Here is a 15,248-nt window from a genome sequence, read left to right as displayed (position 1 = left end):
ATTCAAATATCTGCTTATATGCTTGGTATTCATGGTCGATAAAATCACAGCCCAACCACATTCTTGACCAGATCACATGTGCATACGACATCCTTGGGAGCCGTCAGTTGAGCTTGCTCTCTGGCTCGTGGGATGAAAACATCGTGTACAGCACTTCGTGAGTAGTACAGTACTTCACAACGATAATCCGCCTCCCCAATCGCAAATTATATACTATAAAATGTAGATCTGTATTCTGTATACTTCTCCCACTGTCAGTAAAATGGACATAACAGTGCAATGACTAGCTCACAATCTCACGGTCAAATCACAAATGTCAAATCACAAACCGTTTTCAAATCTCGATATGGTAAGATCCTTCACAATATGCATCTTTGTACAATTTAGTTTAATCTGGACCTGTTATTATAAAGGGGTATAAACTAATGTAATACTGTACACCAGGGTGCACCAATACACTTATACATCAATACACTAATACACCAATACACTAATACACTAATACACCAATACACCAATACACCAATACAACAATACACCAATACACCAATACACCAATACAACAATACACCAATACACCAATACATCAATACACCAATACACCAATACACTAATACACCAATACACTAATACACTAATACACCAATACACTAATACACCAATACACTAATACACCAATACACTAATACACTAATACACTAATACACTAATACACTAATACAACAATACACTAATACACCGATACACCAATACACTAATACACTAATACAACAATACACCAATACACCAATACACCAATACACTAATACACCAATACACCAATACACTAATACACCAATACACCAATACGTGCCAATACACTAATACGCCAAACCTGTTATAATGTACATTGTGTTGTAATATGCACATAATGCACACTGCACATGTTTACATACATACATCTGCTTAGAAACTATTATGGAATACTGAGCATTGTAAATACACAGTGAAGTGTGCTCCTTCATAAAATGTCTCGTTGTACTCATTAGAATGGTAGTCTGTATCTAGTGCTGAGTACACCTAAAATAAGGAAGTGAGTTCTTATGAATGATTAGTTAATTTTATTTGTGATAGTGGAATTTAAAGTAAAAGTGAAAGTGAAAATCCCCAGGCCTCTTTAGTGCAATAGAGCAGCATTGCTTGCGGAGTACCGTGTACAATGAGATGCACTCCTGACCATGCGTAATGCGTATAGATTATATATAATATATATACATAGATTAAACATAGCTATAGATATAATTATATAGATTATCTAATAAAGATGATATAATATGTATAGATTATATATAATGATATCTAATATAATATATAAAGATTATATCTATCTATAATAAATTAAAGCCGCATTGATAGCAAGCTGTATTCCGTGCCCAATCAGTGCTTGCTACTTGAAGATAAAAGTAATATATATTCTATATTATAGTTCACAGTACACAGCACTTTACCAGGGAGGTATAAGCACAATGGAACTGAGTGCTATTACACTGGTATAAGTGTGGTGTGTAACCCCGCTGTTAATGCATGCTGTTACCACGTTACGCCCTTATATGGGCATCACCTCACATGCTGTGAGCTGTGGTCGTTCACAAAAACCATTGCAGCGTGTAAACTGTTAGACACATTATGTTCTGAGAATTGGAAATATTTAAGGCTTCTAGGGGATTGGTTCTCTGACATTATCACTTGAAATGTACAAAAGATCCCCCTTCCCCCTGTACAGGGGTCCGGACCCCAGGTATAGAACACCTGAATCCTCACAGAGCAAGACATTTGGGCCACACACCACCGCAACTACTGTAGATAAAAATATCATTGGTGGCAATGTTTCCAGCGCCTTATTCTATGGAACCGTGAAACTGTACAACTTTCTTTATTCCATACTCTATAATAATTGCAATGTAGAATGTACTGGGACACTGGGTGTTACATGGAAAGGTGTGCAAACTTTGCCCGGCAATATTTGTTTGTTGTGGTCGGACCATCAATAAAATTGCACAACAATCATAACAAACCCTTTAACTTGTGGGCTCTGAGAAGACAACCTTTGCTTACAGTTTATTAAATTTATGTTTGTTCATGTTATGGTATAATAAAGATTTTCAATCCCAATTATTTGAGAAAAGTGTGATTTTTCGGTAAAACTACTAAAATGCATACATCTTTTAGAATCGAGACTTTTTAGGGACCATTTCGGAAGCTCTTGCAAGTTTGATGCAAAAAAAAACCAACAGGAATCAAATTAAAGGACCGATAAAGCTTACACACCTTTTCTTGAAATTTAATTTATTTAAAATTTGTTGACTCAAATTTTGATTTTATATAATGATGTTAAATAAAATATTCATGTTTATGGCAAGGAGACGTGTTTTCTCAATTTGTTAGATCGGTAAAAAGAACCGTTTATCAAAAAGTTAAATTTGTCTCCGGAATCTAACAAAATCAAATTTATGGCAAGAAGATTTCCATGTGTTCAAAAAACACATCTCCTTGAAGGAGAGTTGTTTTTCTTTCCTTCGATTTTATTAAATCTGTACAAGAACCGTTTATACCATGGTTAAATTTGTCTCCTGAAATCTAATAAAATGGAATTTTCCAATTTGACATTCTTGTAAATTTAGAAACACCTCGTGATCGTCTGGTCTCTGGATGTTTAAACGAAATGCTCTATTTATTTAAATGTTCACGGGTAGACTGCAATATAATTGAGAAATTAAGTTTCCAGCAGTAATCTGGGCAGCCATTATTAAACCATTCTTCAAAATGCGAACACTCAGCACTCTTAATCGAAATCCTTGAACTACACTACTACATAGTAGTTAGTGTTTAATTAATATAGTTCTAGTGTTAAATGTTTAAATCTGCTTTCCTCACTAAAAATAGATGCGGTAATACTGAACTAAAGTGTTAAAGAAATGTTGAAAATAAATGTGATGTAACAAAATTCTATCACATTCATTGTATCAGCTGCTGGTTCATCTGTGAATCTGTACTGTTCTTCACTTTTACAGCTTCAACAAGCAGGAACAACTCATTACTATTAGTAAACGGTAGTTAAGTGTTTTAGTAACTGTGTAGTAGGAACACCTGGCCTGGAGTAACAATATAATAACGCACGGTCAGCTAATTACCCGAAATCAGATCTCGAGACCTCCTGTTAGGCCCCGAGATCCAAACCTAAGGACCCGGCATGTAACTCGATAACAAGTTTTTAATGTGACGATTTAACAGGTGTTAAACATGCAACATGTTTGTTAATTAAGAAGCTAAGGAGATATTATTGATATAGTTATAGAATATGGTATGTAAAAGTCTGTAGCAGGGCCTTATTATTACCCGACCTTGGCTAAGAAGTTACATTCTCTGTTTTATCCTATTATATAATTGTGTTAGTTAGTCAGTATGATACTGTCAGTATCAAACATTGTACACTGTAAAGCTATGTTTAACTTAGTGTCTGAGTATAGTAACTCAGGAACATAGGTTACACTTCATCTAATTTGGGATTTTTATTATTATACCATGTACCAACAAATTTGTGCCCGACGAGACGACGGGACGTATTAAGCTCATATAGATGATTCATTTTATATGTTTATACGACTGGAATGTAGGTCAGAGATCGTTCATTTCTTTTATTATATTGTATCATGAATCTTGTAACAAAAATTTTAATGAAGCAAGACTCTGTTTCCCATGGATATGTGGAAATTAAAAAATTAAAAAAAACAAAATAGAAGATCGACGAAAAGGTTAGAAAAATTTACTGGGATTGATTTGTTAAATATTAGTGGGGATTAAGATATAAGATAGTTAAAACCACAATTCCGATTCAAGCTGTCTAATCTGAACCTGGTAAATTCGTCCACGCACGAACCATCCCTCACTGTTGTTCCGATTCAAGCTGTCTAATCTGAAACTGGCAAATTCGTCCACTCACGCACCATACCTGACCAACAGTGAAGTAGGGTTGGTACTTGATAATTGATAAAGCCAGGTACGGGACACTTGATAGTGGAACTTGAACTTTCACCTCGGACGAGTTAACTAGATTAAATCTGGAATCGTGTTCCGAGCTGCAATTGTTTAAAAATAAATCTTACCATGTAACATTATGAGGCTTCCACTGCCTTAGAAGTTATTCGGGTCTTAACGAATTTAGCAGTGACATACCACATACCACATACCAGTGACATACCACATACCAGATGTGGACTGTTTAACTGTTAACTCTAACTCTACATTACACATTGTCTTTATATAGAGCGCAATGTAGCGGTGTTACACTGTGCAAAATGTTTTAGTGAAACTAGAAATATTCCGGTAATAGCTCAATATAGTAGTCGGATAGATTAAGTTAACACTGTTAATAAAACTCTTGCGTAAGTTTCACAAAGGTTCTTAGATAACTATACGAAAAGAAATAGACTAGGAGATTCCATAATATAATATAGAAGATGCAATAATGCTCAAGGTAATCTAAGATTATTGAACCTGTATGGCTATAACAGAGTGTTTCGTGAGAGTATGGGCACCCAATAGAGAACTTGGTTGCAGATAGCTGGATCCTGATCTTGGTCCCGGCTCTACTATTCAAAACGAAGTATTTTAACTGTATTATAATCATATTCACGATGTCCACTGTCCTATACTCTGGTTCAACTGGTGGGTTTAAACCAGCGCGAAATTAGGAGAAAACTCTTTGAATATTTAGGTTACTATAACAAAATTTAACATAGAAGTATTTACCGTGTACAAACAACTTTTAAAATCCAATCAAGGATCTCTATGTTTGAACTGCTTGTAATATAAATCGAATATAAATCGAATAGCTGTTCAATCTGACGTGTTTATTGTTTAATGGTTAAAATGCAACGTGTTAGAATTGATAAACATTTATTTGGAGGTGGTTGATCGAGGGGTATCCACAGAGAGAAACTCAGAACCTTACCCGTTTAGCGCATGAGACACAACCTTGCTATGAACTGCGTCAACATTGACTCAACATGTCTCCTACAAAACGGTTTTTCGATTAAACCAGGCTCTTTCACGTGCTCTGATTGGTAGAAAACTGCTTCTAATCTCGAAGTGGGGAAGTTGACAAGTGGGGAAGTGGTTTAGGAGGAGCGGTTTGAGAGAATTGCAGGTGAGCTGATTTAGTAGTTTTCAAGTTTAGATAGTGAAGTAATGGAGGTTTATGTTCAGTGAGAGTTATGAAGTTCTGCGGTAGTTAAACTTCAAGGAGAGATTTAGTTTTGGTAATATGAACAGTTTATGGCTTGAGGTTAGAAGCTAACTCGGTGAAATTTATAAATACACGCACGTAGCACGGTAGTCACGTAATCTGCAGACCAACTCCTTGACTTCACCAGTCGATTACGGAGTTAGAGTGTTCTGTACTTTCTGGAAGGGTGTCCGGGAAGTTTCCGAGAAATATCCTGAAGCTTGCCAGAGTCTTAAATTCGAAGCATTGACAATTTTCGGAGTCTTCCAGCTCTTAAACTACGGATGAGTAGTCGTAGGCAGTTTTTTTTGTGAGAGAAGGGACTTTTACTTTAACTCCCAGTCTGGCCTTCTCTCTAATCAGTATATCTATATTATTTAGACATATACCCTGGAGAACTTACCACAGTGGGTATGCTGGTGTAGTGTCAACTGTCTAAGTGCCAGATATCATTTTAATCACATTAGATATATTCCAAGACGGGGAATTATTAGGAGGAGATAAGAGAAACTAGATCTGGGCTATTTTAAACTCCAACAACTAAAATTCATTATATCATCAGGCCTCGTGTAATTCAGCTACCCAGCATTAATGTTCGTGAAGTCTGGTTCATATTTCAGGTAGCTACCGGGGCGCATTTCTTGGCCATTACAAAGTTTATTTCATAATAAAAAGACGGCTTGTTGAGCGGTAGGTCATTCATCCGATGAAAGTACTCAAAGTTAAGTTAAAATACTCACGTGAAAAATGTGATTTTCATGCCAAAATTAGAGACGGTGTAATATTGTATTACAAAGGGTACGATTTTAGAATGCCTCACGAGGAATTTCTTACAATTTTGTTTGGGAAGGGAATTCTTAGTTCTTGCAACGCCCTTAAATTCCAAATCCCATTGCGTTTTAAAATCTTTATCTCTCGCCTGACAGCCGAGCAACTTCTTTTGTGTTATGGTTAATTTTAAAACAGATTTGTAAACCTGTTTTATCTCATCGTCCCATACATGCAGGATGCAAAATACGAGCTTGGTCGAGCAGAGAAGTAAAAATTGCTTAAATTGTCGTAACAGATAATAATTTCACGGTCTGGCAACATGTTGTAGATTGCTTGCATTGTTAACATCTTGATGGGGACTATTTTTAGATGTATATCTCATCTAGAATACAAGCCAAAGCATGATCATGCTGGGGTTCATTAAGGGCATTGTTGGCGCTTACTTGGTGGCCTGATAGCAGACCTAGCAGTGAGCATGTGTGTTGTGTGACGGCGTGGTATTGTGGCAATTGTATCTGCGCGCGGGTATACTATTCTGGAACGCGCGTATTTAACTTTTAAGTGTTAACGAGGCGAACGATACCGTTTAAACATGCGCTATGGGATTCATTTAACAGCTAATATTATATTGACATTACCTTGAATGAAACGAATTAACATTATACGGCCGGCCATTAGAGCAGTATGTAAATTTGCGTTTCAGCACTGTGTAACAAAATCTGCTGATAAGCAGACCCAGTGCACTACACTTTAAGTGCAACACTAAGATTATTCAAACAATATACACATAATATAACAATTACCCTATATAAAAATTCAATATAAATTCAATAGAAAACTAAATAAACACCCTTTAAGTAGTATAAGTAAGCCAGTTTAAAGAACTGGCTCCAAATTTATATCTAATTCTGCTATTTTTACTGCACTACTACTTTTTAACCCTCTCTCTCCTCTAAGAGCTATGACTGTTGTTCTCAGACTTTAAGTTGTTCATTGTTAATAAAGGACTGACCAATAGTCCATAATCCGGCGCGCGCTACTCACAGTGAAGCCTTGCACTATGGAATTCTCAGTGAAGCCTTGCACCATCATGCCCGGGGTTAATATTTCGAGAAAAAAGCGCGCTCTACCTCTATTCGAAGAAATTTAGACGAGTAGGTATACATTGGTAAAAATACCACTGTATTATTACGCACAAATTTCACGTGACTTTGGTTTTTATGGTTTTGCAGCCGTACAAAACAGTTTTACATAAACCCTAATCCCATGACCCTAAGTCTAACCATAACCCCGAAGCTATCCATAACCCTTACCGACCAGTACCACAACCCTAACCCTAAATAAAACAATCGAATTAATGTTTTAATTTTACTAGCCTGTCACGTGACAAAAACGGTTTTTGCCCATGACTCTCCAGGGAAGCATTTTACCCTACGTCATATTGTGGGGTGATTCGGAATCAGCGTCCAAAAATACACCGATTGAAATCAATTTCATACCTAAAAGGCCTATTCACAAGAATTTTCTTAAAATTTGGGCGAGCGGTTTAGTAGGACTAGGAGCAAAAGGCTTGCTATAGAACACGTTGTATATAATACCTCTCTCGTGCACGCGAAGCGTGCCCCAGGAACCCTGACCGGATGGGGCTTAACTTTGAAAGTAAAAGAGTTGGAGACTTCCGGTTTTTTGTAACATGTTCCTCTTTTAAAAGTAACGTTACCTCTCCAGGAGGAAAATTCAAGACAGCGTAATTGTTGAGTTATCTCAAAATCTCCAGAAAAGTCCCCTTTCGGGCCGATCAAAAGTTTGCAACTTTAACTTTGCGGATTCCTGTACTCTGGTTGGCTGAGTTGTGTCACGTGGTAGCTGCCTGAACATTGGAATACGCCACGCGTGCAAATCATGCTTGTACTGTTGTCGCGCGCGAGGTCAAGCCGTCTGTTTAAATTAAACCAACTCTAGTACCACCACCAGCCGGTAACTTTTCCTGGGTACGAAGTAACCAATTAGGGCTATTAAATGCCGAACACAAGGATATTTCGTATTCGGATCATATGCCTGCAGGCTGTCTGTCGCTTACCCAGGAACCCTGACCGGATGGGGCTTAGTTCCTGGGTCGCTCTTAACTGAGCGATAAGTGACGTTAAGTGAGACCGTGAGCACCACTTCTTGCCAATTTGCTTTTGAATTACGGCCCAATCATGAAGTTAAACAGTACAAGTTGTGTTTTAACGGCAAAATACTACAGCGAATTCTAGCCCTTGAAAGTTGTAGGTTTGGAAGATCAATACGGCTGCTTTAATTCATAAAAGTCTTAAGTTAGAACGGCCAAAACACCCTACTCGACGTCAGCCAGCTGCATGCAGCTGCGTGCGCACTCCGGCCGGCCGAGATCAAAAAAGGTTGCAGCGTGTGTCAAGAAAAGAACCTTTGCGTTTGGGTTAGGTATGAAATTGATCTAAATCGGTGTATTTTTGGACGCTGATTAGGACTAGGAGCTTATGAAGTGTCCGCGCCGTTTCTTAACAGTAAATTGTTTCATTTTGCATGAAAACACTAAGTCGACAAAAATTCAACTACGACGAGGATTGCAAATTGCAAAACAAATATTTAGAAAATGTGGATAGATCGGTTGGTGAATAGTAATACATTTAACTCACTTGTAAATCATTAAATATTAATGAGTCTCATTTCGGATTTCCATGTTAATAACAATATTATTTCCAGCACTATAAACAAAATACATCCCCTCTACTTACCAACAACTGATCAGGAATCAGTACTAGTAGCAGGTATAAAAAACGAGGTTCCAACCCAGATTTTGAAAATTTTATTTTACAATATTGGGCAAGTTCCCCGACATATTAAACTTCAAGCTAAAAAGAACAGGATATTAAAATGAAACATCGAATACAATTGTATAAACGTTCTAAGCAATAAATATAAACTTTACTCTCAGTTACTCATCTCATTTTCTTACAATAATCTTATAAAACTGCCGGAATTATCAATTTAAAAACTTCAAGGCCTTCTTGTATCTAAAATTAAATTAGTATTACTTAGTCAAAATATAAATTTATGATAAAACACTCTTTTCAAGTCCGTCGAATATTAGAAAGTAGAGTTTCTCAAGACGGTCGCGGTTCCGATATAGGACTTCTATCGAGAAACGTGCTCCAATTAAATAAGATTGCCGTGTCTTCATTTTGTGATCAGCTACCCCTGTTTGGTGATACATAATCACGATTCCGATAAGAACACCGGAGAAATAACTATGGAAATACATGCCGTACATGTAGTATACAGAGGAGCCGGTAGGGGCGGTGATTTAAACGTATCCGTGCCTTGCGTAGAACGCCTTCTGGAGACAGTCCCGGTACATGCTGGCAATGCTCGTCAAGTTGGTGATCCTACTCCACCTGTGGATAGAAAAAAGGGTGAGATCTAAGTGTCGTCTGGAAACGGAACTAAAATTCAGACATTAAGAATTGTTTGATAATAAAAAATCCCTTAAACCAGTTGGCAATGGAGATTAAAAAGCTCGCTTGTTTCCAATTTACCTGTTTGCAATTTACTTGTTTCCAATTTACCTGTACTTAGAATCCTCGGCGAACTTTACATTATGGAAAGCGTTATTGTTAGTGTCGTGATAGCTGACGATTATAGCTTCAAACCAACTGCTATCTGTGTTGTACTCGCTGTCCAAGAACCCTCTGTAAATAAGAATTCCTGCTTTGAATATTTTCTCGATTCGTTTGACGAGTTTATCGCGGCTAAGTTCATCTGATGGTGCGAGGTGCTCTTCGGAGGTCAGAAGTTGTCGAACCTGACGAATTAGGGCAATGATTAATATTGATGGTTAAAATAGTGAGAGACTTAAATGTCGACTGGTTGCTATAATCTTATAACTACCAAAGCGTTGATCCAAAATCTACCAATCGCAAAAAGTATGAAATATACCTCAGCTGGGAGAGGATCATCGTATATTCCCTTTATCTCAGGAAGAGATGTAATCTCTCCTCTTAACTCCAACAGGACCTCAAAGACGGGTTTTCCAGCAGCGATCACATCCGCTCCGTTCTCATCCTTAGCTATGCGTGTTATGATGGGCAAAGCAGCGTGGTTGGGCCCGTACTTGTCCAGTAAACCTCTACCATTTAGACCTGTGTGTTTAATACTTTCAACACTACTTGTATAACAAATGAGCCTGAAGATGGCGTTGACAACCGGATACTACCCAACTATCAGTTAGATCTGGTAGTAAGAGGGTGTTGGATGACAAATTAGCACGGAGATTTACAGACCGACATGATCAGGATTTTTAACTTATACATCTGATAGACATTATCACTAAAGAGCAGTATTCTCAATAAATTTAAATTTGACAGAACGTTTCTGGTAATTAATACAGGCACATGAAAATTTAGAGAACCAACCAGTTCGTCCGCAAGGAATGAGAGGCAGCTGGTTCCTGATCTCGTAACGTCCCTCATAACTCCTTCTCTCATCCCCCGCCACGTTTCTGTGCCACTTTATCTCCCCCACTTTTCGTTCTGGTGCTGCTCTGACGTCTGTGTAGTGGAGTGGTTCATAGTGGATCCAGATCTTATTCCAATCCAGATACTCCTTCTTTACGTAGCCTCTTCTCACAGGCTGGACATGTCAGATTGAGAAACTGTTCCCCGATTTGAAGAGTTCCAAGAGATTGAAAAGTGAAATACCAACAAAGTTACCGATTCGATTCCTTTGATAAATCTTAACATCTAGGTAACCAAAAAGTAAATACCTTATAAATATCACATCTTACCGTTTCGCCAGGGTATTCCGGCTTTCTGGATAGTTTGCCCATCTTTAACAACCTCGGGGTATCAACCGGCTTAATGTTACTCAGGGATTCCTCTTCTTGCCGCCAGGAAGTCCGGCCATATCTGGAGCGACAACGCCCGCTTCAACTGTTATATCTTCTGGGATCATATCTTCCACAGCCAGCTTCGGTCCGTCGTGATCTACCTGGGAATTAAGGGGGTGAGTTTTTAAAATTGGTGTTTTTAATGCCATTAATGGGTTGTCGAGACAAAATTATAAAATCTCAAATGTTTTAAGGGAAAGGATCATTCATGTGAAAATTAAAACTAACCTCATCTTCATCGCTACTGCTGCTGCTACGGTTCTTGTGTCGATGTATTGTCGCCACATCAATCACCTGCTGTATCTTGCTCTCGAAGTCTCCCAAACGTTTCTCAATGGTTTCAACTTCACCTGACAAGTTTGACATCTCCGCTTGCAAGACTTCTTGGTCCGTCAAGACTTTAAGTTTTTCAAGGTAGTTTCTTCTACACTCGATCTCGAGGAGGGTGATAGTGAGTCTCTGGTGGACGTCTACAGTGGGGATATCAGAGGGGTCATCTGCACAGCAACCACTCAACCGTCCACATGTGTTCTTGATTACCAACTTTATGAACCTGCGGAGTGGCTATACGTCAGAACCAAGATAAAGGTAAAACTTGAAAGGTCGTAAGACAGATTTGTACATTTTCTTACGAAGGAGCAAACAATTTCCACTTTTTTTCATTACATGACTTTCGAGTTCAAAGTAAAATCTAAGCCGTTTGGAGTTTGGACCTAGATTACCAGTTTAATGTGATCCAATTTCATATGGAAATGTTTCAAATATACAAAATTCCCAACAATTAGGCTAACATAATCTAAAGTCCAATAAACTAACCTGCAGCAATGCAGTATGGTACTGAAAGGAACGGGTAGAGGTGATCTACTCCGGTACTCAACCATCAGATCAAACTTCTGGCGCTTCCAGAGCGTCTTAGAATTCTCTTGAATCTCCTCGTATGTGCTTGAAAACACTGACGGAACACACATGTTATATATTATTGATCATACATGTGAGATCTTACATTCCCATGACACGGAAGCTTCATGATAATTTCTAAAAAAGATTAAGAAACACAAAGGATAAACATACCAGCCACCAGCAAGTTCAACATGAGGACAGCAGCCAACATCATGTAGAGACCGAGCATTATCTTTACTATGTAAATGTTGAAAACACACATGGTATTCTCTTCGTCGTCACAAGAGTAGTCGGAGCATTGACCATTATCCTCGGTTCCTGCTTTGAAGTACTGGCAGTATTCATAGTTCATGACTTCGTCAATTGTCTCCTCGCCTATCTCACCGAACAAGTTAGTGTAGGGCCTCCAGAAGATGTCAAACATCTAAACGAGAGAGAGAGAGAGTGTGAGAAAGATAGAGGGAGCTGGAGGGAGGGAGGGAGGGAGGGAGGGAGGGAGGGAGGGAGGGAGGGAGGGAGGGAGGGAAGGAGGGAGGGAGGGAGGGAGGGAGGGAGGGAGGGAGGGAGGGAGGGAGGGAGGGAGGGAGGGGGGAGGGAGGGGGGAGGGAGGGGGGGAGGGAGGGAGGGAGGGAGGGAGGGGGGGAGGGAGGGAGGGAGGGAGGGAGGGAGGGAGGGAGGGAGGGAGGGAGAGATGGAGATCACAAATTTGGGGGGGGGGGGGGGGGGGTCCAACCCGATCATTTCCGATCATTCCGATCCCGATTTTGGCCTCATCAACCCTCATATCGGAAAAATCGGGAAAATTTAAATCTTCCCTCTGAGGTTTCTAGGCGATATAGGTAGCTATTTCTGTACTTAAATATGACAAGAAATCGATTGGTGGTGGTCCCAGAACCCCAAAATGGTATCTTGTTCCAAACAAGAATCGTTTCGTCCGAAAAACAACACAATGTCGTATCAACTCTTGTTTGACAGAAACATCCACCCCGGTCCACAATTGAAAGAGGTACGGTTGGTAATAACAATCGTAACAAATAGCGAACGCTTTAGTAACTTTTGATTTAAATTGTCTCCACAATTTGTAACAGGCTATCTGCAGAAATGGGTAGCACGGTTAATGACTATGGTCCTTTCTCAAACTTCCAATCCTCAGTTAGATACAAAGAATAGTCTACACAATTTTCAATAACATTAAAAGGGATGAAAATCACTTTATTTATCAAATTCTTTATTTATCATGTAACAACTTTTCCATAGTACTGGAGAGTAAAACTCTGTTAAACAAAAAAATTCTCGGGCACATTTTGAGTCAGTAACAGTAACATGTCAATATGTTACAGACTCAAATGCGTTTAAAAACATTTTAGTAACAATAAATTGTGTAAACTGATGAGGAGGAGGAGGAGGACTGAGGAGAAGGAGGACTGAGGAGGACAGAGGAGGAAGACTGAGGAGGACCAGGACGAGCACTAGGAGGATGAGGACGAGGACTAGGATGATGAGGACGAGGACTAAGGACGATGAGGACGAGGACTAAGGACGAGGAGGAGGACGACTGAGGAGGAGGACTGATTAGGAGGAGGACTGATTAGGAGGAGAAGGAAGAGAAGAAGGAGGAGGAGGATGAGGAAGAGAAATGAGGAGGAGGAGGAAAAGGAGGAAGACTGAGGAGAAAGAGGAGGACCGAGGAGGACTGAGGAGGAGGAGGACTGAAGAGGAGAGGGAGGACTGAGGAAGAGGAGCAGGATTGGTGTGGAGGAAGACGAGAAGGAGGAGAAGGAGGAGGACGAGAGCGAGGACGAGGAGGAAGACTGAGGAGGAGGACTGTTAAAAAGGAGAAGGACGAGGACTGAGGAGGAGGACTGAGGATGAGGAGAAGGAGGACTGGGGGAGGACTAAGGACGAGGAGGACTGAGGAGGAGGACTGAGGATGAGGAGGAGGACTGAGGATGAGGAGGAGGAGAAGGAGGACTAGGGAGGACTGAGGAAGAGGAGGACTTAGGGAGGACTGAGGAGGAGGAGGACTGAGGAGGATGATGAGGAGGAGGACTGAGGATGAGGAGGAGGAGAAGGAGGACGGGGGAGGACTGATGAGGAGGAGGACTGGGGGAGGACTGAGGAGCAGGAGGATGACTTAGGAGTAGGATGAGAAGGAGGAAAAGGATGAGAGGGAGGAGGAGGACTGAGGAGGAGGAGGAGGATTTAGGAGTAGGAGGAGAAGAAGGAGAAGGAGGACTGGCGAGGAGGAGGACTGACGAGGAGGAGAAGGACTGCGGAGGAGGAGGAGGACTGAGGAGAAGGAGGAGGAGGAGGACTGACGAGAAGGAGGAGGAGGAGGACTGACGAGTAGGAGGAAGAGGAGGACTGAGGAGGAACAAGATGAGGACTGAAGAGGATGAGGAGGATGAGAAGGAGGACTGGGGGAGGACTGAGGAAGAGGAGGACTTGGGGAGGAGGATGAGGACGATGAGACTGATGAGGACGAGGAGGACTGAGGAGGAAGACTGAGGAGGATGAGGACGAGGACTAAGGACGAGGACTAGGAGGATGAGGACAAGGGCTAATGAAGAGGAGGAGGACGACTGAGGAGGAGGACTGATTAGGAGGAGAAGGAAGAGGAGAAGGAGGAGGAGGATGAGGAGGAGGACTGAGGAGGAGGAGGAGGATGAGGAGGATGAGGACTGAGGAGGACTGAGGAGGAATACTGAAGAGGACGAGGACTAAGGACGAGGAGGAGGCGGAGGACGACTGAGGAGGAGGAATGATTAGGAGGAGAAGAAAGGGGAGAAGGAGGAGGAGGATTAGGAGGAGGAGGAGAAGAAGGAGGAGGAGGACTAAGGACGAGGATGAGGACGAGGACGATTATGAGGAGGACAGAGGATGAGGACTGATGAGGAGGAGAAGGAGGAGGAGGAGGAGGAGAAGGAGGAGGAGGACTGGGGGAGGACTCAGGAGGAAGAGGATGATGACTGAGGAGGAGGATGAGGACTCAGGAGGAGGACTCAGGAGGTGGACTCAGAAGGTGGAGGAGGATGAGAAGGACTCAGGAGGAGGAGGACGACTATGAGGAGGACTAAGGAGAACTGATGGGGAGGAGAAGGAGGATCAGGAGGAGAAATGAGGATGAGGAGGAGGAGAAGGAGAAGGAGAAGGAGGAGGACTGGGAGTAGGACTGAGGAGGAGAAGGGGATTGAGGAGGAGGGTGAGGAGGACTGAGGAGAAGGACGAGGACGAGGAGTCAGGAAGAGGACTGAAGAGGACTGAGGAGGAGAAGGACTCAGGAGGAGGAAGACTTAGGAGGAGGAGGAGGAGGACATCTAAATGTTTTGTCTGTTTTTGTCCGTTTTTGTCCGCCCTACTTTTTGTCCGTTTTGAAAATACAGGGTACCGAACGGACACAAAACA

General features: G+C 40.9%; 3 protein-coding genes across 10 annotated transcripts in view; 1 reads left to right on the top strand and 2 right to left on the bottom strand.

Moving 5' to 3' along the window:
• LOC134815976 (uncharacterized) overlaps positions 1-15,248 on the top strand; it is a 578,562-nt gene that overhangs the window by 157,379 nt on the left and 405,935 nt on the right. The window lies entirely within an intron of this gene.
• LOC134816055 (ADP-ribose pyrophosphatase, mitochondrial-like) lies at positions 8,800-10,981 on the bottom strand. Its single transcript, XM_063824778.1, has 5 exons — positions 10,842-10,981; positions 10,471-10,687; positions 9,995-10,197; positions 9,625-9,860; positions 8,800-9,453 (listed from the first exon to the last, which is right to left on the bottom strand). The coding sequence occupies exons 1-5, from the start codon at positions 10,881-10,883 to the stop codon at positions 9,363-9,365; spliced, it is 789 nt and encodes a 262-aa protein (XP_063680848.1). The 5' UTR covers positions 10,884-10,981; the 3' UTR covers positions 8,800-9,362.
• The window catches only part of LOC134816052 (transient receptor potential cation channel subfamily M member 2-like), a 52,875-nt gene continuing 48,548 nt past the window's right edge, over positions 10,922-15,248 (bottom strand). For all 8 annotated transcript variants that reach the window (XM_063824768.1, XM_063824772.1, XM_063824773.1 and 5 more), the window contains exons 15-18: positions 12,015-12,267; positions 11,760-11,895; positions 11,172-11,496; positions 10,922-11,044 (exon numbers count right to left, since the gene is read on the bottom strand). In XM_063824768.1, coding sequence (XP_063680838.1) covers positions 10,922-11,044; positions 11,172-11,496; positions 11,760-11,895; positions 12,015-12,267 — 837 coding nt within the window. The remainder of the gene's footprint in view (positions 11,045-11,171; positions 11,497-11,759; positions 11,896-12,014; positions 12,268-15,248) is intronic.

Source organism: Bolinopsis microptera, chromosome 5 (genome assembly GCF_026151205.1).
Source record: "Bolinopsis microptera isolate Bmic1 chromosome 5, MBARI_Bmic_1.0, whole genome shotgun sequence".
In the NCBI taxonomy this organism is placed as follows: Eukaryota; Metazoa; Ctenophora; class Tentaculata; order Lobata; family Bolinopsidae; genus Bolinopsis; species Bolinopsis microptera.
This window is presented reverse-complemented; position numbering and strand designations above follow the sequence as displayed.

Bases quoted from the DNA above. Each gene is read 5' to 3' on its own strand.
- LOC134816055 (XM_063824778.1), bottom strand. From the start codon at position 10,883: ATGGGCAAACTATCCAGAAAGCCGGAATACCCTGGCGAAACG. The intron at 10,198-10,470 runs GTTGGTTCTCTA...TTAAACACACAG, and splicing joins CATTCCTTGCGGACGAACTG to GTCTAAATGGTAGAGGTTTA. The intron at 9,454-9,624 runs GTAAATTGGAAA...TTCTATCCACAG, and splicing joins GCCGAGGATTCTAAGTACAG to GTGGAGTAGGATCACCAACT.